Source organism: Apium graveolens, chromosome 4, assembly GCF_009905375.1.
Source record: "Apium graveolens cultivar Ventura chromosome 4, ASM990537v1, whole genome shotgun sequence".
NCBI classification, from domain to species: domain Eukaryota; kingdom Viridiplantae; phylum Streptophyta; class Magnoliopsida; order Apiales; family Apiaceae; genus Apium; species Apium graveolens.
In genome coordinates this window covers 315840450-315864641 of record NC_133650.1, presented here as the reverse complement: position 1 = coordinate 315864641, position 24192 = coordinate 315840450, and the positions used below count along the sequence as shown (strand labels likewise).

Here is a 24192-nt window from a genome sequence, read left to right as displayed (position 1 = left end):
ACTTTAGGACCAAACATGATTGCAATTAGACATATTAAATTTTTCAACCAACCTATTTGATTGATTGGTGTGAGATATAATATTTTAATCACATGAAAGTTCGGAAAGTGACCAATGGGGTTGCTTTGGAGGTTTTTCAGTTATTTTTGCTCATAGTACTTCTTGACGTCATTTTTTGTATAATTTTAAGCTATTTACACACACACAGACATATATATATTTGTTATATATATATTTGTGTGTATGTAGATCTTGTATTTTATGAATTATCAAATTTGTTGACGAACCTGAAGATTTGGAATTGTAAGTTTATTTTGTCCATGTAATTGTAAATTTCTTTGTATTTATGTGTAATATATTTATGTGTAGGTGTAATAAATTTGTGTGTGTAAAACTTATGTGTTTGTGTAATAAATGTTTACGTGTAATTAGTTGATGAGTATATTTGTATTTGTGTGTATTATAATTGTGTGTGTAATGAATGTGTCTGTGAAATTGGTTGACGATGAGTATATTTGTATGTATAATAAATTTTTTACGTGTACTAAATTTTGTACGAGTAATAATCTTATGTTTGTGAATTGATTAGACCAAAAAATATGTATATGTAGATGTCGTCCATGCTTAATTGGGATTGGATTTCTCGATGTTCAGAAAATCGATTTATCATCAAATGATGAATATAGGAAATGTGTCGATGCATTTATTGAATTTGCTAGTGTACATTGAATTAAGGGAGAAAAAATAAGGCGCCCATGTAATACATGTGAAAATGGTAATTTTTTCAAGTTTGATGGAGTGAGAAATCATTTCCTTATGGATGGTTTTTTGGAAACTTATAAAGTGTGGGAGGTACATGATGAAAAAAATTAGGAAGTCAAAGGAGGAAGCGTCATTGGACTATGAAAACTGAAAAAACTTTTGATATACATACATTATTATGAGATATTAGTGGGCCAAATAATAAGGATGGAAAAATAAAAGGTAGTAGTATGTTGATGAAGAAACGCTAAACTCAAGTTCTTCTCAAGTCTACAAGGATTTTATTGATGTTGGAGCTCCTATTTATCCCGGTAATATAAAAAAGTATGTGAAGATGACACTTATTAGTAAATTATTACATTTCAAAAATATGGCAAAATGCTGTGAATATGGCAAAATGCTGTGAATTATTGCATTGCTTTTCGATGTTCTTTCTAAGCATAATACATTGCCTCTTACATACTATAGTACAAGGACATTGATGAAGAAGCTAAGTTTGGGGTATGAAAAAATTGATACATTTAAAAATGATTTTATGTTATACTACGGGAATAATGTATCAACACTCGTTTGTGATATTTGTGGCGAAGATTGTTACAAAATTCAAAAGAAGAAAAATAGGTTTAATAAAATGATCTTCTTTACAGGCTCACACTCAGCTTAATAAAAATTATTTTCACAATTGATTTACAAGGCAACTCATATTTGTCAAGTCAATTGAATCTATGAGATAGCATTATATACATTTAACTTCCTAGTTCAAACTCAACCAGTAGAGCACGTTCAATCTCTTATTTGAATGCGGAGCTTGAATGCGGAGGTACCTCCACGGTTGACGAAATCGTTTGGGTTGTCCCCGTGGGTGTTCCTCCTTCAAGGACGCTGCTTGTTATCCGTGTTCTCGCAATGGTTGTTGTTGTGCTGTCCCACAGACGGCGCCAAATATTATGGATCAAAAACTAAAGTATAATAATTGCTGTATTTATTACTAAGGAACGTGAGCTTCGAGGCTCGATTTGACTGCTCTTGTGTTTCGTGACTCAATCTGCCTTAGTACCTTACTGATTGCCAAAGATCAAATCAAAAAAACGTAGTTCTGATTTTTGGGGTGAGGCCCCTTATATAGATGTTGGGAGTCCTTGAATTAGACTTGGGTTAGGAGACTTGGTGGGCAAGTCTCAGAATTAGAATGGACTTTGGAGTTTTAGAAAGTAGGAAACTGATTCCATATCCTATCAGGTCCCTTGGGGGCTAATTTTCAAGGATTTATATCCTCATTGGGACTCATCTTGACAGCTGATTTATCCCTTATTAATTAATTTCATAATTAATTAATATTCAGGGTTTTGGGCCCTTTCTAATTGGGCTTCGTTATTGGACCGTATCTGGTCTAATTAATTTTAACACCAATTATATTCCTAGGCTATTTTTGGCCCCTATCAAGGGTCTTGGGCCTCCTCTAATGTGCTTAACTGTCAAGCCAATGTTAATACAATTAATGTGATATTAATTACGTAATAAGAGTTTATTTTATTCCCTATCAATATACATATTATTTCAGAGACAAAACTGTTACATCGTTGAGTTAGTCTTTACCTTTTGAGATAGATAGCGCATGCGATAAATTTTAAAATTTCATTTTTCTGGTCATAAAATTAAGTGATCAGTTTGAAACCGCTTGGAGTTCGGTGACCAACATGATAAATGATATACTAGCCCTACTTAGTGACTCACTAGATTATTAACCCGATTTGAGAGTGATCTCTAGTATCACGATATTTACGGTTGAATTCTCAATTCTGTATACAAAATTCGGTATTATATATTAACTTTTTTTAATTGATGTTCGTGTAAATTTTGATTATAATTCTTAAAAGTTACAATGTCATTCAAAGTTGTTCGAATATAATTGAAAGAAAAAACCGAAAGGTTTTCTAAAAAATACAACTTTTAGACAATAGTTTTTCCAAAAATATGAATAAAATAATTTTCAAAAACATAATTTTTAAAAATTTCATTTTCAAAAATATGATTTATAAGTTTTGCAATGTAAATTTGCAACTTCAATTTTATTTTCTTCAAAGTTAATTTTAGATTTGAATTGGATTTCAAATATAAAATCAACTATACAACATAAATCAAATTTATTTAACAAAAAAATATAAAATAAAATGTCGATAAAACTGGATGTTAAAGGCTGAAAATTATATTTTAAAAATAATTATACTTAAAATAAGGTATTTTTGGAAAATGTTTAAAAATGACTCCATTTTCTAATTAAATTTTAAAATATTGTTATTGTGGTTACTCCCCTAAAATATTTATAGGCCAAGTAGATTACTAGATTAAGTTGAAAAATCTGACGACGCGTTTGCGTTTATGCCTCGTTTAGATATGCTGGATTTCCGGGTTAAAAACATGTTAGGATAATAAAAAGTGAAAAGTACGAGTGTGCATGTCGGTTTGTGCTCATTTTTCCGAAATAATGTTTTTGGTTCGGTTAACCGTTTATTGGTTCATGTTTTTTTTAAAAAATTTTCTACCTAATTTTAATATGTTTACAAATTTAATAGTTATTAGCTTGAAAATATTATAGCATAAAAGAAAATATAATTTAAAATTCATTATAATAACACAATTTATATTTACAAAATGAGCTTATAATCAAATTTAAATTTTTAAAAAAACTATAGAAGACTGGTGGTGTTACTGTAAAAGAGGGTAGGGATTGACACTAAAGTGATAAAGTATTAAGAATTCTACACACGAGCTTCTATTTAAAGATCAATTTGTGTTCATCTATTATTTATATTAAATATAATATTGGAGTTCAACGAACAAATTTAATTATGAATACTCTAATATATATTTATAAAATATTTATTTCAATTATTAATAATCATTTATTACTTCATAATTAATAATTATATTTATATCTACCTCATTATTATATAACATAATTTACTCATTTATAATTTTATTAATATTTATTAATACTTACATTATTATCTATGTCATATTTATTTCATCTGATCACTAATTTATAACATATTATTATATAATATAATTAAATCATTGTTAATTTCATTAATATTTATTAATACTTACATTATTATCTATGTCATATTTATTTCATCTTATAACTCATTTATAAGAATTTATTATTTGGTATGTATTTAACATGCATATTTATCTATAGCTCATTATCATTATCATATAGTGATTGTGTATATATGCATGTGTACATACATTAATACATACATATTAACATATATACTACTATATTATTGAATAGTTTCATTATTATAATAGCTTTTACAAGTATGTTCGTACTCAATTTGCTGCTGCTATTAACTCTATTCGTTCAGATAATGCACCTGAATTTGCAGATGTTACTTGCACTCAATTTTACAAAACTTATGGAATTATTCATCAAAATCTTGTGTAAATCGACCCTAGCAAAATGCCAAGGTTGAGAGAAAGCACATGCAAATTCTAGAGATTGCAAGATGTTTGAAATTTCAATGTGGACTTTCTTTGTCCTACTGGGGAGAGTTTGTGATGACTGCCACTTACCTAATAAACAGACTACCCACACAAGCCTTAAATAACAAAATCCCATATGAAATACTTCACAAAGAGCCTACGTCATTTAACAATTTGAGAGCCTTTGGTTGTTTGATACTTGCGTCTAACCCAAGCCAAACTCATGATAAATTTGAACCGAGATCAGTACCTTGTGTGATAATTGGATACCCTCCTAACCCGAAAGGCTACAAATTACTGAACTTGACAAATATGCAGATGTTTGTTACTCGAGATGCCATATTTCACGAGACTGTGTTTCCCTTAAATCCTACCTCACCCCAAACATATGTTCACCCTGTTCCTTGTATAATGCCACAACTGCCTAAATTGAAAGATACTAGTGATGATGACATATTTGTCACTGAGACAGATGAAGCACCAGATATGTCTGACAATGAGGAAACATCTCAGGACTCCCCAGTGTTAAGAAGATCTACGAGAGTCACAAAAACACCTGCTTGGTTGGAAAACTTTGTTCATACAGCACTACCAAATGCCAACATATCGTATGTTGCTGATCAAGTTGTCAATCCTCAATTAATTATTTCTTGGCATCTCTATCCAACAACAATGATCCTGTAACATTCAATTAAGCAGTGCAAGAAGCACATTAGGTAGACGCTATGAACAGAGAGTTGTCAGCTCAGGAGGACAATGGAACGTGGGAAGTCACTACACTACCACCAAACAAGAAAGCCATTGGGTGCAAATGGTTGTTCAAAACTAAATTTAATCCAGACGGGACAGTTGAGAGGCATAGAGCTCGATGAACATTCAATTAAGCTTACTACAGTTAGAACATTACTAGATATGGCTGCAATGAACGACTGGATTGCTATTCAGATGGACGTCACAAATGCTTTTCTACACGGTGACCTTCTTGAGACTGTGTATATGAAATGTCCTATACATCAAGCTTCTACACCATAAAAACTGGTGTGCAAGCTTGTAAAATCTTTGTACGGTTTGAAGCAAAGTCCCCTACTCTGGTTCAATAAACTCTCACAAAATCTGATCACGCTAGGTTACTTGCAATCAAAGACTGATTACAGTCTCTTCACAAACAGGAAGGAATTAAAAATCACCCTTGTGCTAGTATATGTAGACAATCTACTCATTTCTGGAAATTCCAATGAGGAAATCAACTCTCTCAAAGCTCTGTTGTCAAAGTCATTTCACATGAAGGATCTGGGAAAAAGCTTCATCTTTTGTTGACAAAAAGAAAACCCACATCATACGACTGAAATCATGACTAAAAGTAAGAAGTACCTCTTTCCAATGGGGTCGGTGGAGAGATTGGTCCGCATAAGTCACCGTGGACCAGCTCTAACCCTTTGCTAGATGCATAGCTTGACTGAGAGGGAAACGGAGTCCGTGTTTGCTTCGCCATGAGACATCCCTTGCATACTTCAGTAGGTTGAAGCAATCTGGGTAAACCTACAACCATATCATTTTCCTTCATGATGGACATTGCGTTAAAATTGACGTGGCCTAGGCGACAGTGCCATAGCCATGACTCTTCTTCCATCTTTGTATTCTGTGTAAATAAGCAGGCACCTGGTGACTCTTCCAGCATAATTTTATACAGCCGATTCACAGACCTCTTAACTTTCATCAACGCCCTCCCATCTTTCTCATAAACCCACAATAGATCACCATGCATTACCACCTTGTTACCTTCTTCCGACATCTGTCCAAGACTTATAATATTGTTGCACAGGCATGGAATATAGAATACATTAGCAAATATTCTTTCTTCTCCATTTTTACACTTAAAAGTGATTGACCCTTTCCCTTTTATATTCACGGTTGACCCGTCTCCAAACTTTACCTCACCTGTTATTCCTTCATCCAGCGTCGAGAATTTTGTTTTATCTCCGGTCATATGATTACTAGCTCCATTGTCCAAGTACCATACTTGTGACGTTCTCTTCGCTATTGGGTTTGTCTCCAATCTCGGGATTACTTTGTCCTCGTTCAGCAACACCATTTGTGTCTTACTTTCATCTAGCTCAGACAGCAATAATGCAGGCTCGTCATCTTTGATTTCCACCAGATTTGCTTCAGACTTTTGATTTCTTTCTCGACGAGGCCTCCTGCAATCTGCAGCATAATGCCCCAGCATATTACAATTGAAACACCTCACAGTGCTTTTGTCTCGACTCATGCCTTTGAAACCACGACCACCTCGCCAATTGTTAGTCCCATCAGTGTTGCCTGTACGTTTTAGCCAGTCCTCCCATGTGAGTAAAAGTTTAGTGTCATTTTTCTCACGCCTGGACCACCTCCTCTGTCAACAACAACTTACTCCCTGCTGTCTCATTCTGCCCTTTCAATCTTTCCTCATGAGCTTGAAGCGAACCAACGGTCTCTTCAACTGTCATTTTCTCTAAATCTCCAAACTGCTCGATTGTTGAAGCTATTTGGAGAAATCTGGACGGAACCGCTCGAAGCAATTTCTTAACAACATATGATTCGTGCATTTCCTCTCCTAAAGCTCGAATGGTAGACACCAGACCATTGAGCTTCATATAAAAGTCATCAAGTTGCTCACCATCATTCATCCGTAAAGTCTCGAACTCCGCCTTAAGTGTCTGCACTCTGGCCTTCTTTACACGATCAGCTCCCTGGCACATGACTTTAATGGCTTCCCACCCCTCTTTGGCTGTTTTCTTTTCAGGATGGATAATAACATGTCTTCAGGTATGCCCTGATAAATCATGGCCAAGGCAATCTTGTCACTCTTCTCATCTTTGGGGTCAGGCGCTTCTATCGCATTCCATACTCCCTGGGCCTGCATAAACACTCTCATTTTTAAAGCCCACGCCGTGTAATTTCCCTTGGCCAACATTGGGTAAGTTAGCCCAAACGATCCACCTTTGTTTTTCCCGTTATCCATCTTACAGTGCTGTCTCGAGAGTACTCTGAATATATGAGCTCTGATACCAAATGTAAAAACAGAACTATATATTTGAACTCTTTAACACAAGTAGATAAATCTGAAGAGCTTAATACGATACTTAGCTTCTTATTCAGCCAAAGAGATTACAAGAAGTACTTAAATAGAAACAAGAGTTGCTGGTTCCTAGAAAATAGCGACTACATTCCTACTCCTCATCTACTACTCCACGATCCTATAAAACAGGAAACAAACACCTAACTAAGCCTTAGCTGCAGTCCTAACTTAACAGCTGATTTATTTAAATACAAACTTCAAAATACGAAAACCAAATTTAAATTAAAACCAACAAATAGTTATTGTTATGTTTAATACAAAGTTTTATTGTTATTATTTTGTTTATGCCGGCATACCAGGTGTAACGACTGACAAACTATATATATTGATAAGAAGATACAAATTGACTTACAGATAGACTGGAAAATTGGAAAGAGGATGCATTCTGCTGAATAAGAGCTTTAATCACCTCTGCGATAAATTGAAAAATCACAAATTAAATCGGCAGGACAAGTTGAGTATGTGAGGATGATCCAATACATATATGAATATGATATACAAAAACGAAAAAGTAAGTTTCAAAGAAAAATTAAAAGAATGATCAGAAAGGTAGAACTGTAGGTTTCGAAAGAGGTAAGCGTGATCGCAGTCTCCTGGAGATGAACCTTTCTAGAGAATAACATTCAAATAATGAAACATTAGACTTAGTTTTAGGCATTTGTACGCAGAGTTAGTCAACTAATAAATTTGGTTGACAAGACTATTATGTTCTTGATTTTCTACTACTAACTACTAATAATCCTCTTACTTCTCAGTATAGTACATTTTGTTTAATTATTAATGTGAATCTTAAGTACATGAACTTGAAGATCATAATTCTTTAATAATATTTACCAGCACTATAACAGCAAGCTCAACTATTGTTTCTTCTTAATAATTTCCTGCTGTATTTGTGTGTTTTTACAAACATTCTCATGATCACCTATATTGCCGATGCTGATTTTCAAGCTTCTGATTTAAACTCTGATTCATAGTTCTTCTTCAGCTGATTCATCTTTAATAAAAAATATTGTGCGTGTCACTTCCTCAGATATCTGCTATCTCTAGACTTCTTTTTATGCTAGGTTTCCAACTGACTCGAAGCTTAGATTATTAGGGAAAATTATACGCAGTAAGGGGGTAGAGGTCATGGATAGGCAACAAGATGCTTTAAAATCTAATGGAGCTTCCACACAATAAGGCAGTTAATGGCAAAAATGGATATATAAGATCATTATCAAATGCACTACCTAATAAGGATAGGTGTTCATCATGATTAAGGAAAGATCTTCTATAGCTACACCTAAAGTGTGTTCAACAAATGCATTTCTTGATGGTGATTTACTTGATGAGGTTTACATGTTTTTTCCTCTAGGTCACGTTAAACCCTTTAATGAATAATTACGCTGATCTTTTACCCAAACTACAGAAACCTTATAAGAATATAAGTAAGAGCTCGGCAATGGTTTTCTGAATAACAAGTAGTAGTTTTATTATCTAGAATTTTACAATCTCTAGCCAGTATTCTGCTTCTAATATTCAGCAAGGGATCTTGTTTTGCTGCTATTGTGATAAAAACAGATGAGGTTAGCCTTGCAAGAACTGATTTGCAGACATTAGTTTGGTATAGAAATACTAGATACAGAGTTCTGCATCAAAATTGGTATGTACCTGTTCCTTTAACAGTCTGCTTGAGATATGTCAATTTAAAATCTTATCAATACCCTAAGCAGGGGGGGCAAGAAAATATTTTCTATTAGTAGTAACAGATTAAATTGCAAGCAAATTGCAAGCGCCTTAGATAGTAACACAATTTCTTTCTAATATATAGATAGATGCAACTAACCATATAGTCATTAGAAACATTTTTCTATTCAATTATTCTATTTTTTTCTAATAGTATCAATTTTCCGATGAATATTTTTTTGTTATATGCATCCTCATTGACAATACGCAAGTAACCCGAGGATCAAAAATTAAAAGTTACAAAGAGCATGTGCACCTTGTAATACGTAGTTAAGACCGTTTAAGGAGGATGTATCTGCAACTTCAGCTATATGGTTAAGCTTCCTTTGCAATACTCGTTCTTTGTCTGAAACTCCAACCTGATCAGCAAAGCACATAGAAAAACAAGCATACATATCATTATCAAATATTTTACAAGCTATCCCTCTCCAGGATTAAAAGCAATCATAATTATTATTTTATGAGCAAAGCACATAGAAAAGCAAGCATACATAATTATTAAATATTTTACAAACTATCTCTCTCCAAGATTAGTCAAGGTGCGCGTAAACTAGAACTAGTGTCCCTGGGACACCCACCTGCTTACTAAAAAAAATGTTCAAACTAGATTTGCATTTGACCTGGAAACAACAGAACAAAGTTCCTATAGTGTGGACAGGTGGCGCATCATCGTCCCAGGCATCAACAACCATTGCTACCATTGCACCAACAGCATAAATGTACACTATCCACGGATTATAATTCTTTCTAATACAGTGAAAATGGCAAGGCTAGTGGCAATTGCAAGTACAAGTGTTGTCTTTGGCTTCTTCTTCGTTGTCTTTTTCCTTCATGTTGGCTTCATCTTCTTTTTCGTACTTAATGTTGCAATTGCATTGTGTGCAATTAGAATCACAAGTACATTTAAATATTATGTGCCTTGATTCGGGATAACAGATGTTAATTTTTTCTTTAAGTCGGCCTTGATTAAAATAAATAATATATTAGGTTCTATGGAGTCCAGTGTTTCATTGGAGTCAGTGGAGTCCTTGTGCAACTAAAATGTAGCTTAAATTGTTGCAAAACATATCATTTTTCCAATGATATTCTACAAATATCACAATTTTATTGAAAATCTTGCAGATTACACATATTTTACAAGTCTAACGTAGCAAAATATATTATTCCACAAAACATGTTTACTTTGCACAAAATAAATGTTCATGTTCCAGAATATACATATTGTACTTGTAAATATATGAGATTTGCATGATTTTATTGAAGTAATGATATTTGTGAAACATGTTTTGCAAGATAACAGGTTTTAGATAATATTTTATTTGCAGAACATGGACTTTATAAGGTGAACTCCATGCAACTTTACTCTATAAGTGACTCATAATTTAACAATATTCCGTCACTAGTCAACTGTTTTTATATTTTAAAGCATTTTTAATCACATATTAAAAGATAGATGCACTCGTTATACTTTACTACCCTATAACTAGTACAATTCTTGTTTGTTAAAATGATTATTATTTTATTATTTTTATTTTAAATATCATATATATTGTAGACATAGATGAAATATAATTATATGAATCCATTATATTAACGAAATTCAAGTAATTATATTTAATTTATTTTATTAAATAAAAAAAAATCATAAAGAAGCTCTCTTTTCTTCTTTTTTTTTTAAAAAAAAATATTTTAAATATTCCCAATCTCATTGATTAATTTATAAAATTCATACAAGATTGTGTAGTTAAATGGATTAAATTTTGATCACTGGGAGGATAGTAGTTTTAAAATTATCAAAGATTAATTAATTAATTTCCAATCAAAAATCAACCAGAAATAGATTTATTTTTATTTTTATTATATATAATTACAAATTTTAATTACCAAAATTAAATCAAAGTTGCACAATTTTTTAATTTAAAAAATCATTGAACTTTAATTAAAGAGTTTAGAGTAATTTTACAGTAGGAATCATAATAAAATCACACTTATCAAAAATTATTTTAAAGTAAAATTAAATTTAAAATTATTTTTTTCCAAATTTTAATTGTTAAACTTTTTAGAATCCCATACAGTCTATCCAAGGTGAATTCCTTGTAATCTTGAGAGTTTCTTAGTAAGATTGACATATATTTCCATTTCTTTGGTACAGATCTCAGGAATTTGAGTTTGAGTCCTTTGTTTAATGGACTCTTCCATGCAAGTTTAGAGCATTCAGCAGTTTTTGAAATCTACTGAAAATGTTAGTGAGTGACTCACTTTCTTCACTATGAAAATGCTCATATTGCTGAATTAACAGTTGCATTTTATTTTTCCTTACTTGCTCAGTTCTATCACATATGACCTGAATAGTATCCGAGACCTCTGTAACAGTTTTGTAGTTTATGATGTTGTCAAACATGTCACCATCAACACCATTAAACAAAATATTCATGACCTTCTTATCCTTATGAACTTGTTTAATATCTAGATCAGACCATTCTGCTCTAGGCTTTGGGATGGATGGCTTATTTACTATAGTAGCTATCATAGGGACATGTGGGCCTTTCTCAATGCAGTCCACATATTCTTAATCTTGAGAGAGTAGATGCAGATGCATCTTCACCTTCTAATGGTGATAGGTGTCTTTATCCAGAAATGGAATTTTTACTCCAACATCCTTTCTGCTCATCTTGTTAGTTGTTGTGATCTTTAAACTCTTTGTTCTTCAAGAGCTTACTCTGATACCAATTGTTATTCCCTAACAATCTAGCAAAGAATTAGAGAAAGGGGGGTTGAATGTAATTCTGGCTACTTTTTCAATTTTAAGAACAGTTTTACTGTGAATATATAAATGTGTTTGATTTGGCTATGGTGCGGAATGAAAGTATGGATCAAATCAAAACACAAAGTAATTAAATACAAGTCTTTCAAAACTTTCTGGTGGATTGAACTTTTCCACCAGAGATATATATTAATATCATGGTCGTATCTATATAATCTGGCTTGTTATTTTTCATGTCATTTATACTAGTTGATTTTTACCTACTACTATTGAAGGAAATAATGGAAAGTAAACATAGTCTCTAGTCGTTAGTCCACCTTTTGAAGAAATCTATCTATTAATAAAATTAGATGTTGAAGAAATCTATCAAATTGTTGAATTGGGGTTGCCGGAAAGTGCCCGAAATCCGGCTAGATTTTTTTAAACCTGGAAAACAAACTTACGACGGTTGTTCATCACATATTTCGTCGTAAATAGGCCCTAATTCCTAAATATGACGTTTTTCTGTCAGAAATTTCTAACTTATGACGTATTTTTCTGTCAAAATTTGTTTTATCTTATTAAAAGTGGGTTCCATAAAGTAATATCCGACATTTTTTCCGTCGTAAGTATAACGGACGATTATTTTTCGTCGTATTGATGTACGGGGCCCTACTTCCTAACTGGCGACGCCGATTTATCTTGTGACTAAAAAACACGAACTTACACCACCAAAAACGTTTTTCCTTTATAATGGCTCAATTATGCCGATTTCAGTTCAAAAAAAACCGCGTAAATGGCCAGATTGTTGTATATATCAGGTACAGTTAGATATTCTTTAAAACTGGATATTGTGTCATTCTCTTGTGTAAAATATGTAATCTTAAATGCCTTTGATGTGGGTTCATAGTACCAAGTTTTGTGGTTTCATTTATAGACGCTGGCCACGGTTTAAGTTGGGATACACCAATATAGAGATGCTGGTTGATTTTTTGATTATTATCAGAACTGGGATCCTTCCTACACAAGGCAGAGGACATTGCATAGCTGCTACACATGTTTCGTCCCAAACGACGTACCAGCTTAAAAATTTGGATTCTTAGTTTTCTTACAACTTGTATCAATGTCCTACGCTAGAGTGTACTGATGATGATAGATGTATTGGGTTGAATGATATTAGTTGAATGTAATTTCTAAATTGTGCAATGGACATATATTTATGACTCCAAGGTTTTTAATTTTGTTAATGCATCAATTTCTTATAACAAAATGGATGTCTAATAATTCATATACATCATTTTTACTGTGAAAAAGCTTATATAAAAGAATAAAATATACATCATTTTGTTGTGTTAAAAATGATGTCAAAAAGTACAATATACATTAGTTTCTCTGTGTTGAAATCGAAGTCTAAAATTGATAGAATCACTGTTTTGAAGGAAAATGTCTAATGGGCTGAAAGACATCGGTGTAGCCGATGTCTACAATAGACATCACCGACATCAATATCTGTGCAAAACAACATAGACATCGCCGAAAATCGATGTCTATGGACATTTTTCTTGTAGTATATTGATTCATAGCAATTTTTTATGGATCTTGTACATTATATCATAAAGGGGAGATGATGGGATGAGATATCATTAAAGATACATCTTATAAAGCACATTCCTATGATGGGGGTAAGTGGTGTAGGAAATGTAACAGGTACACTGGAATAGTGGACAATGTGCCACGGAGAAATTCATGTTTAATTGCTACTTGCAATATTATGATCAAACAACATTTCTTTCATGCTACTTTTATAGGCCAATTTTTTTGCTTTTCTTTAACTCACTTACTAGCTCGATTTTACTTTTTTTTTAGCGGAATTTGATTTTAGTTAATGTTTTCTCAATGGATCAATGAAGTATTTCTAAAATCTTATCAAGTATTACAAAATATTGTAGAATTATTATTAAAACTACAATGATATATGTTGAAAAAAAATAATGTATATTACTGAAATATATATTGATAACAGCTATATTGGTAACGGCTATATTGATAACCTCTAAACCCTAGAAAACTCCCCTCCTAGAAAACTCCGCTCCTAGAAAACTCCGCTCCTAGAAAACTCAGCCCCTAGAGCCCCTAGAAAACTCTGCCCTGTATTGTATCTATAAATCCCTTTTCACACGCCCTCTCCCGATCAACATCTTCAATTACAAAAACCCAATTACAAAACACAAGCTCAGACATTTACAACAGATCTGAAGATGTCTTCATTCAACACACCTATAGCTTCCCAACCCAACTACCCCCACATTCTCAACCCAACCACCTCCCACAGTTCCACCTAAGAAGGTCCCGCGTGTGCACAAGTTTAGGTCACTGGCCGATTTATATCAGGCCACAAAACAATAATACCAGTCGATTCTCGGCCCCATCTTCCCACATCTCCCGCCCCCCAGTCCACCCAAAAGAGAAATATATAGAAGATCTCCTGAAGGCAACCATAGTTGTTGTGGCTCCACATATTTATTATAATGAGCTCACATGTAAGATATGTGGATTTGGGGACAAAGAGGACCAAATATTGATATGTGATGATTGTGATAATGGGTTTCATATGAAGTGTCTGAGACCGGCTGTTCTTGAAATTCCCCCTGAAAACTGGTATTGTGATGGTTTGCCGCAGTAAGCACCCAGAAGGTATCTGTCACTCTACTTCATTACATTGTATGTTTGTGCGGTCCTAATAAAATTAATATCTAAGTTTTAGTGGCACGGATCTGAAATACAAGTTAGTAATAATTGTTGTGACCTAAGTGTTGATTTGAGATTACAATTGTTACAATTGTTAATAATCCATTGGTTGTAGAACTTGTGTAACTTTAAAAATCAAAGTAAGGTAAATAGGAAAAATGTGGTCCTGAAATTTTTTTTTTTAATTTTACAATTTGGATTTTTTTAAATTTGATTTGATTATATTGCAGAATCAACCAGAGATGGATCTAGTAAATCAAGGAAGAGGTATTTTGGGATTATAGCTAAAATACATTTCACCTCGAAGGTAAGATTTTATTATTTTAAATCAAGTTATTGATCATTTTTTGGAATTGGGTGTACATATATATTATATATATGTTGTAATCTATTTTTATTGTTATTTAGTATCATGAAGTGTTTTAATTTTAATTTTAATTTTGCTAATTTCCATATTATGGACCTAATTTTGCATTTTATCAATAGCATATTGTTTATTAGTACTAATATTGTCAAAAGCAAAACAAACCATAAATCCCCCTACTTCTTGTAGCAGGTAGGGGCTATTTCTCAAAGTTGCTGTACAGTCATTTAAACTAACTAGGTACAACCTAAAGATTGGCTAATTTTTTCACATATACATTAAAAAAAATTGTTTTTTTTACAAATGTAAATAATTGACATTTATCTTACTTGAGCTTTATTTAAAATATAAACATGATTCATAATATTTTTCTACTTATAGTTGTATTATAAATTACTTAGTGTATTATGAATTATTGTCATGACCTCCTATTTTGATAGCTATATTATCTATTGTTGATTATTTTAGTTCCTCAAAAAAGGCGTAAACGTTTGCCAAAAAAATCTACAAATTTCTTCCGGTACGTTCCAGCAAATGATGTTGAAGAGTAGGAACAGACAAATGGATTCTCGACGTTTTGCTCTGCAGAGTAAGAACGTAGCATTTAGTGATAACTGACATACTCACATGACATGGCTTCCTAAATCTGCTAATCAATCCAAGTATGAGGCAGATGACATCCAGGTATATACATTTAAATTTTAATTATAGGAGCACAACTAGTTTCCTTTGTTAAGTAATGTTCTTTTCTTTTCGAATTTATCTTAATTGAATGCACATTGTATTTAATGTTATATTCTTATTTGGTAGGAACTATCTACCGAAGATTACATAACAATAAAGAAATGTAAAGCAATGATGAAAGGAGGGGAAAATGTCCTCCTCTTAAAGTTGTTTTTTGATGAAGTGGAAGGGTCATAAAACATATTTGATAGATTAATTGGGTTTTGTTATTAATTATACAGATAGAATGTATATTAATTATGCATTTTTGCATTTCCAGGTACAAAGTGAAGCAGATGGTCCAATCAAAGCCATGACTTTTCTTGCTGAGTATACAGGAGATGTAGATTTTGTCAGGAATCGGAGAGATGATGAGAATTTTGATAGCTTTATGACCCTCCTTACTTACAGAGACTCAGAAGAAGAAGATGGTCTCTTTATTTGCCCGGACAAGCGGGGAAATATAGCTCGCTTCATCAGTGGCATTAACAACCATTCTGCGTAAGTATTTATGTGGTTCATACCCTTTAATTCTATATTTTTCGTTGTCTAAAAAATATGGATACCCATACCAAAATATTGACTAGTGCTGTAAAAATACAGGGAAGAAAGAAGAAAAACCTCAAATCTGTGAGGTACAATGTTCGTGGTAAATGTCATGTTTATCTTGTCGCTCTTCGTAATATAAAAAAGGGAGAACGACTTTGTTTCGATTATAATGGACAAGATAATGGATATGATACACAACATTTTATTTAGGAGGCATCCTAGGAATGAACATTTTTTTACCAATGTACTCATTCTTCATATTTGTTATTTTGTTATATATTTTAGTAAGGCTAAATGACTTATAATACATGTAGTGTTGATATGTAGTTTCAGATTAATGACTTATAATAGCTACAAATATTTAGTTTCCGCTAATGAATAGATAAATTTGTAACAACTAAATAAGAGATTACATAATATATTTTGAAACCACGGTATTGTATAAGTCACATATAAGCATAAGAAAGTGCCACAACCTCTCCAGCATTACACACATGTAACCTACATCCGGGAGCTAATCCCAGTTTCCTTTTTCACAACCATGAAGAAACAACAAGAAATTATTTTTTAGAAAAATTCTAATTTTATTCTCTAAACCCCTAAATCTCACATTCTAATCAACTTCTATAAATTTGTTTTCTCCAACATAGAATTATGTTCCTTCCTCTTGCAAGGTTTATATATTATATATATATCTTGTTCATTTGACACATAAAATCACAAATTTTTGAAGATCAGTTTTATGCACAGGGGCAAGTTTACATCACAAAAGTACTTAACATGTTTCATATTGTATTAAATAAGTGATAAATTTAACACTGAATCAAACTTTGTGAGCTCCTTTATAAGTTTGATACCATATTAAGTAAAGAACTCATTTTAAAACTATAAAGTGTTAAAATTAGAAGGCCTAATAAAAATGAATTTATATACAGTCTAACAATGGTAAGTGTTCATGTAGTTTTCATAGTCCATTGGTGTAGCACCTGCCTATAACTTCCAAGAAAATTACTAATCAAATTTTATTATAATAAAGAGCAACTTCAACAAATTTCTAAAACTTTATATAAAATATATATATATGATATATATATAGTCCTCTAAGATACAAAACTTGTCTCATTCCAAGCAATATCTCGTTTCCTACGTCCTAACTTATTTTTTAATAATCAAATTTACTTATGAATTGGGGAGAGAGAGAAATGAAGCTATCAAAAAGTAAAAAGTAAGTGATATGTACTAGTAGGGAAGATTCACACTACAAGAAACACACATACAAGAAATATGCTTTTTTTGACCAGCTTATTTCGACCAACTCAAATAATGACAAGAAATGACCGTGCAGAAAATATCGGCGATCAGTATATGTGTATTACCGACCGCTTATTCTGACAATGGTCAAAGATTGTCAAATATTTTTTACTCTTGCTCGTGTGGTGTCTAGATCAAACAAAATTCTGATCAAGTAAATTGAATGTTGTTCGGTCAATAAATGTAAAAGTCAAACCTTGTTGAATAACCGTTAAATTGATCTACATCAGCTAACTTCGACCAGTATACCAATCGGGTGTTGGTCGGTTTTTCTCCGGTGAAAAGATGATCTCTAATTTTCTCTGCAGTTATGAGAAAATGAAATATTTATGTTTTTGACCGATTATGGTTATATATACATGCATATGATCTATTTACTTATAGTTTATATCATCTTTTGATTTTTTTTTCAAAATTTATAAGTTAATCTTGAGGTATATTACATACACACACATATATATATGATGATGGTTATAAGTGTGTGTGTTTATGCGCGCATGTCTTTATGTATGAATATGGAGTATATATATGATCTAACATATTTTGTTTGTATTTTTTATAAATGTAGGCATGGATGCGAAAGATCGTTTCTACAGGGAAGTCGTCTGGTAACTCACCGAAGCGAAGGAAAACTTATCGAAGCTTGAACAAAAGATGTAGGAGAAGAAGATCGAAAATCAACTAATTATGAGATGGACAAGTGTGGGATCACGATGGAGGAATTTGAAGAGCAATTGAAGGTGATCGAGTATTTAAGATGACTTACAGCCATATTAGAGAATGTTGAATGTTGTTTGTTTTTTGTTTTAATTATGTTAATTATTCGGTGTAGGTATGAACTGCGATTTAAATTTTTTGGATTGTAAATGATGAACAGTGGATTTAATTATTGATTTTTATTTGAAATTAAAAAAATTTCCTGATAGCTTTAAAACTATCGGGCAAATTTTTAAGACATGATATAACCAATACCGACCAACTATTACGACTGATCTACTTAATCATGACCGATTGTGGCTTTTCTTGGATTTATGCGAACAATGACCATATTCATCATATATCGATCGAACTCATACAATACGGCCGATATCAGCCAGTCATTTCTATTTTTTAATCTAACTTATCATATCTGACTCTATACCAACCACATTCGTCGGTAATTACACAGACAAATTTACCGACTGAGGCAACAGTCGGTAATATTTATCTATTGCGACCAACTTTAGGACCAAACATGATTGCAATTAGACATATTAAATTTTTCAACCAACCTATTTGATTGATTGGTGTGAGATATAATATTTTAATCACATGAAAGTTCGGAAAGTGACCAATGGGGTTGCTTTGGAGGTTTTTCAGTTATTTTTGCTCATAGTACTTCTTGACGTCATTTTTTGTATAATTTTAAGCTATTTACACACACACAGACATATATATATTTGTTATATATATATATTTGTGTGTATGTAGATCTTGTATTTTATGAATTATCAAATTTGTTGACGAACCTGAAGATTTGGAATTGTAAGTTTATTTGTCCATGTAATTGTAAATTTCTTTGTATTTATGTGTAATATATTTATGTGTAGGTGTAATAAATTTGTGTGTGTAATAAACTTATGTATGTTTGTGTAATAAATGTTTACGTGTAATTAGTTGATGAGTATATTTGTATTTGGGTGTATTATAATTGTGTGTGTAATGAATGTGTCTGTGAAATTGGTTGACGATGAGTATATTTGTATGTATAATAAATTTTTTACGTGTACTTAAATTTTGTACGAGTAATAATCTTATGTTTGTGAATTGATTAGACCAAAAAATATGTATATGTAGATGTCGTCCATGCTTAATTGGGATTGGATTTCTCGATGTTCAGAAAATCGATTTATATCATCAAATGATGAATATAGGAAATGTGTCGATGCATTTATTGAATTTGCTAGGGTACATTGAATTAAGGGAGAAAAAATAAGGCGCCCATGTAATACATGTGAAAATGGTAATTTTTTCAAGTTTGATGGAGTGAGAAATCATTTCCTTATGGATGGTTTTTTGGAAACTTATAAAGTGTGGGAGGTACATGATGAAAAAAATTAGGAAGTCCAAAGGAGGAAGCGTCATTGGACTATGAAAACTGAAAAAACTTTTGATATACATACATTATTATGAGATATTAGTGGGCCAAATAATAAGGATGGAAAAATAAAAGGTAGTAGTATGTTGATGAAGAAACACTAAACTCAAGTTCTTCTCAAATCTACAAGGATTTTATTGATGTTGGAGCTCCTATTTATCCCGGTAATATAAAAAAGTATGTGAAGATGACACTTATTAGTAAATTATTACATTTCAAAAATATGGCAAAATGCTGTGAATATGGCAAAATGCTGTGAATTATTGCATTGCTTTTCAATGTTCTTTCTAAGCATAATACATTGCCTCTTACATACTATAGTACAAGGACATTGATGAAGAAGCTATGTTTGGGGTATGAAAAAATTGATACATTTAAAAATGATTTTATGTTATACTACGGGAATAATGTATCAACACTCGTTGTGATATTTGTGGCGAAGATTGTTACAAAATTCAAAAGAAGAAAAATAGGTTTAATAAAATGATCTTCTTTACAGGCTCACACTCAGCTTAATAAAAATTATTTTCACAATTGATTTATAAGGCAACTCATATTTGTCAAGTCAATTGAATCTATGAGATAGCATTATATACATTTAACTTCCTAGTTCCAACTCAACCAGTAGAGCACATTCAATCTCTTATTTGAATGCGGAGCTTGAATGCGGAGGTACCTCCACGGTTGACGAAATCGTTTGGGTTGTCCCCGTGGGTGTTCCTCCTTCAAGGACGCTGCTTGTTATCCGTGTTCTCGCAATGGTCGTTGTTGTGCTGTCCCACAGACGGCGCCAAATATTATGGATCAAAAACTAAAGTATAATAATTGCTGTATTTATTACTAAGGAACGTGAGCTTCGAGGCTCGATTTGACTGCTCTTGTGTTTCGTGACTCAATCTGCCTTAGTACCTTACTGATTGCCAAAGATCAAATCAAAAAAACGTAGTTCTGATTTTTGGGGTGAGGCCCCTTATATAGATGTTGGGAGTCCTTGAATTAGACTTGGGTTAGGAGACTTGGTGGGCAAGTCTCAGAATTAGAATGAACTTTGGAGTTTTAGAAAGTAGGAAACTGATTCCATATCCTATCAGGTCCCTTGGGGGCTAATTTTCAAGGATTTATATCCTCATTGGGACTCATCTTGACAGCTGATTTATCCCTTATTAATTAATTTCATAATTAATTAATATTCAGGGTTTTGGGCCCTTTCTAATTGGGCTTCGTTATTGGACCGTATCTGGTCTAATTAATTTTAACACCAATTATATTCCTAGGCTATTTTTGGCCCCTATCAAGGGTCTTGGGCCTTCTCTAATGTGCTTAACTGTCAAGCCAATGTTAATACAATTAATGTGATATTAATTACGTAATAAGAGTTTATTTTATTCCCTATCAATATACATATTATTTCAGAGACAAAACTGTTACATCGTTGAGTTAGTCTTTACCTTTTGAGATAGATAGCGCATGCGATAAATTTTAAAATTTCATTTTTCTGGTCATAAAATTAAGTGATCAGTTTGAAACCGCTTGGAGTTCGGTGACCAACATGATAAATGATATACTAGCCCTACTTAGTGACTCACTAGATTATTAACCCGATTTGAGAGTGATCTCTAGTATCACGATATTTACGGTTGAATTCTCAATTCTGTATACAAAATTCGGTATTATATATTAACTTTTTTTAATTGATGTTTGTGTAAATTTTGATTATAATTCTTAAAAGTTACAATGTCATTCAAAGTTGTTCGAATATAATTGAAAGAAAAAACCGAAAGGTTTTCTAAAAAATACAACTTTTAGACAATAGTTTTTCCAAAAATATGAATAAAATAATTTTCAAAAACATAATTTTTAAAAATTTCATTTTCAAAAATATGATTTATAAGTTTTGCAATGTAAATTTGCAACTTCAATTTTATTTTCTTCAAAGTTAATTTTAGATTTGAATTGGATTTCAAATATAAAATCAACTTATACAACATAAATCAAATTTATTTAACAAAAAAATATAAAATAAAATGTCGATAAAACTGGATGTTAAAGGCTGAAAATTATATTTTAAAAATAATTATACTTAAAATAAGGTATATTTGGAAAATGTTTAAAAATGACTCCATTTTCTAATTAAATTTTAAAATATTGTTATTGTGGTTACTCCCCTAAAATATTTATAGGCCAAGTAGATTACTAGATTAAGTTGAAAAATATGACGACGCGTTTGCGTTTATGCCTCGTTTAGATATGCTGGATTTCCGGGTTAAAAACATGTTAGGATAATAAAAAGTGAAAAGTACGAGTGTGCATGTCGGTTTGTGCTCATTTTTCCGAAATTATGTTTTTGGTTCGGTTAACCGTTTATTGGTTCATGTTTTTTTTATAAAAATTTTCTACCTAATTTTAATATGTTTACAAATTTAATAGTTATTAGCTTGAAAATATTATAGCATAAAAGAAAATATAATTTAAAATTCATTATAATAACACAATTTATATTTACAAAATGAGCTTATAATCAAATTTAAATTTTTAAAAAAACTATAGAAGACTGGTGGTGTTACTATAAAAGAGGGTAGGGATTGACACTAAAGTGATAAAGTATTAAGAATTCTACACACGAGCTTCTATTTAAAGATCAATTTGTGTTCATCTATTATTTATATTAAATAATAATATTGGAGTTCAACGAACAAATTTAATTATGAATACTCTAATATATATTTATAAAATATTTATTTCAATTATTAATAATCATTTATTACTTCATAATTAATAATTATATTTATATCTACCTCATTATTATATAACATAATTTACTCATTTATAATTTTATTAATATTTATTAATACTTACATTATTATCTATGTCATATTTATTTCATCTGATCACTAATTTATAACATATTATTATATAATATAATTAAATCATTGTTAATTTCATTAATATTTATTAATACTTACATTATTATCTATGTCATATTTATTTCATCTTATAACTCATTTATAAGAATTTATTATTTGGTATGTATTTAACATGCATATTTATCTATAGCTCATTATCATTATCATATAGTGATTGTGTATATATGCATGTGTACATACATTAATACATACATATTAACATATATACTAATACTATATTATTGAATAGTTTCATTATTATAATAGCTTTTACAAGTATGTTTGTACTCAATTTGCTGCTGCTATTAACTCTATTCGTTCAGATAATGCACCTTAATTTGCAGATGTTACTTGCACTCAATTTTACAAAACTTATGGAATTATTCATCAAAAATCTTGTGTAAATCGACCCTAGCAAAATGCCAAGGTTGAGAGAAAGCACATGCAAATTCTAGAGATTGCAAGATGTTTGAAATTTCAATGTGGACTTTCTTTGTCCTACTGGGGAGAGTTTGTGATGACTGCCACTTACCTAATAAACAGACTACCCACACAAGCCTTAAATAACAAAATGCCATATGAAATACTTCACAAAGAGCCTACGTCATTTAACAATTTGAGAGCCTTTGGTTGTTTGATACTTGCGTCTAACCCAAGCCAAACTCATGATAAATTTGAACCGAGATCAGTACCTTGTGTGATAATTGGATACCCTCCTAACCCGAAAGGCTACAAATTACTGAACTTGACAAATATGCAGATGTTTGTTACTCGAGATGCCATATTTCACGAGACTGTGTTTCCCTTAAATCCTACCTCACCCCAAACATATGTTCACCCTGTTCCTTGTATAATGCCACAACTGCCTAAATTGAAAGACACTAGTGATGATGACATATTTGTCACTGAGACAGATGAAGCACCAGATATGTCTGACAATGAGGAAACATCTCAGGACTGCCCAGTGTTAAGAAGATATACGAGAGTCACAAAAACACCTGCTTGGTTGGAAAACTTTGTTCATACAGCACTACCAAATGCCAACATATCGTATGTTGCTGATCAAGTTGTCAATCCTCAATTTAATTATTTCTTGGCATCTCTATCCAACAACAATGATCCTGTAACATTCAATTAAGCAGTGCAAGAAGCACATTAGGTAGACGCTATGAACAGAGAGTTGTCAGCTCAGGAGGACAATGGAACGTGGGAAGTCACTACACTACCACCAAACAAGAAAGCCATTGGGTGCAAATGGTTGTTCAAAACTAAATTTAATCCAGACGGGACAGTTGAGAGGCATAGAGCTCGATGAACATTCAATTAAGCTTACTACAGTTAGAACATTACTAGATATGGCTGCAATGAACGACTGGATTGCTATTCAGATGGACGTCACAAATGCTTTTCTACACGGTGACCTTCTTGAGACTGTGTATATGAAATGTCCTATACATCAAGCTTCTACACCATAAAAACTGGTGTGCAAGCTTGTAAAATCTTTGTACGGTTTGAAGCAAAGTCCCCTACTCTGGTTCAATAAACTCTCACAAAATCTGATCACGCTAGGTTACTTGCAATCAAAGACTGATTACAGTCTCTTCACAAACAGGAAGGAATTAA

The 24192-nt window shown here is 31.9% G+C and overlaps 1 protein-coding gene across 1 annotated transcript; it reads left to right on the top strand.

The window, feature by feature from the left end:
• The first annotated feature begins 15573 nt into the window (after positions 1–15573).
• LOC141720279 (putative Histone-lysine N-methyltransferase ATXR5) lies at positions 15574–16174 on the top strand. The gene is made up of 3 exons (XM_074522626.1): positions 15574–15630; positions 15757–15852; positions 15950–16174. The coding sequence occupies exons 1-3, from the start codon at positions 15574–15576 to the stop codon at positions 16172–16174; spliced, it is 378 nt and encodes a 125-aa protein (XP_074378727.1).
• Positions 16175–24192: the final 8018 nt, after the last annotated feature.

What these genes read in the sequence shown, in the direction of transcription:
- LOC141720279 (XM_074522626.1), top strand. Translation starts at nt 15,574, where the DNA reads ATGACATGGCTTCCTAAATCTGCTAATCAATCCAAGTATGAGGCAGAT. An exon ending in ATGAGGCAGATGACATCCAG is followed by an intron (nt 15,631 to 15,756) that starts GTATATACATTT and finishes CTTATTTGGTAG; the next exon opens with GAACTATCTACCGAAGATTA. An exon ending in TAAAGTTGTTTTTTGATGAA is followed by an intron (nt 15,853 to 15,949) that starts GTGGAAGGGTCA and finishes TTGCATTTCCAG; the next exon opens with GTACAAAGTGAAGCAGATGG.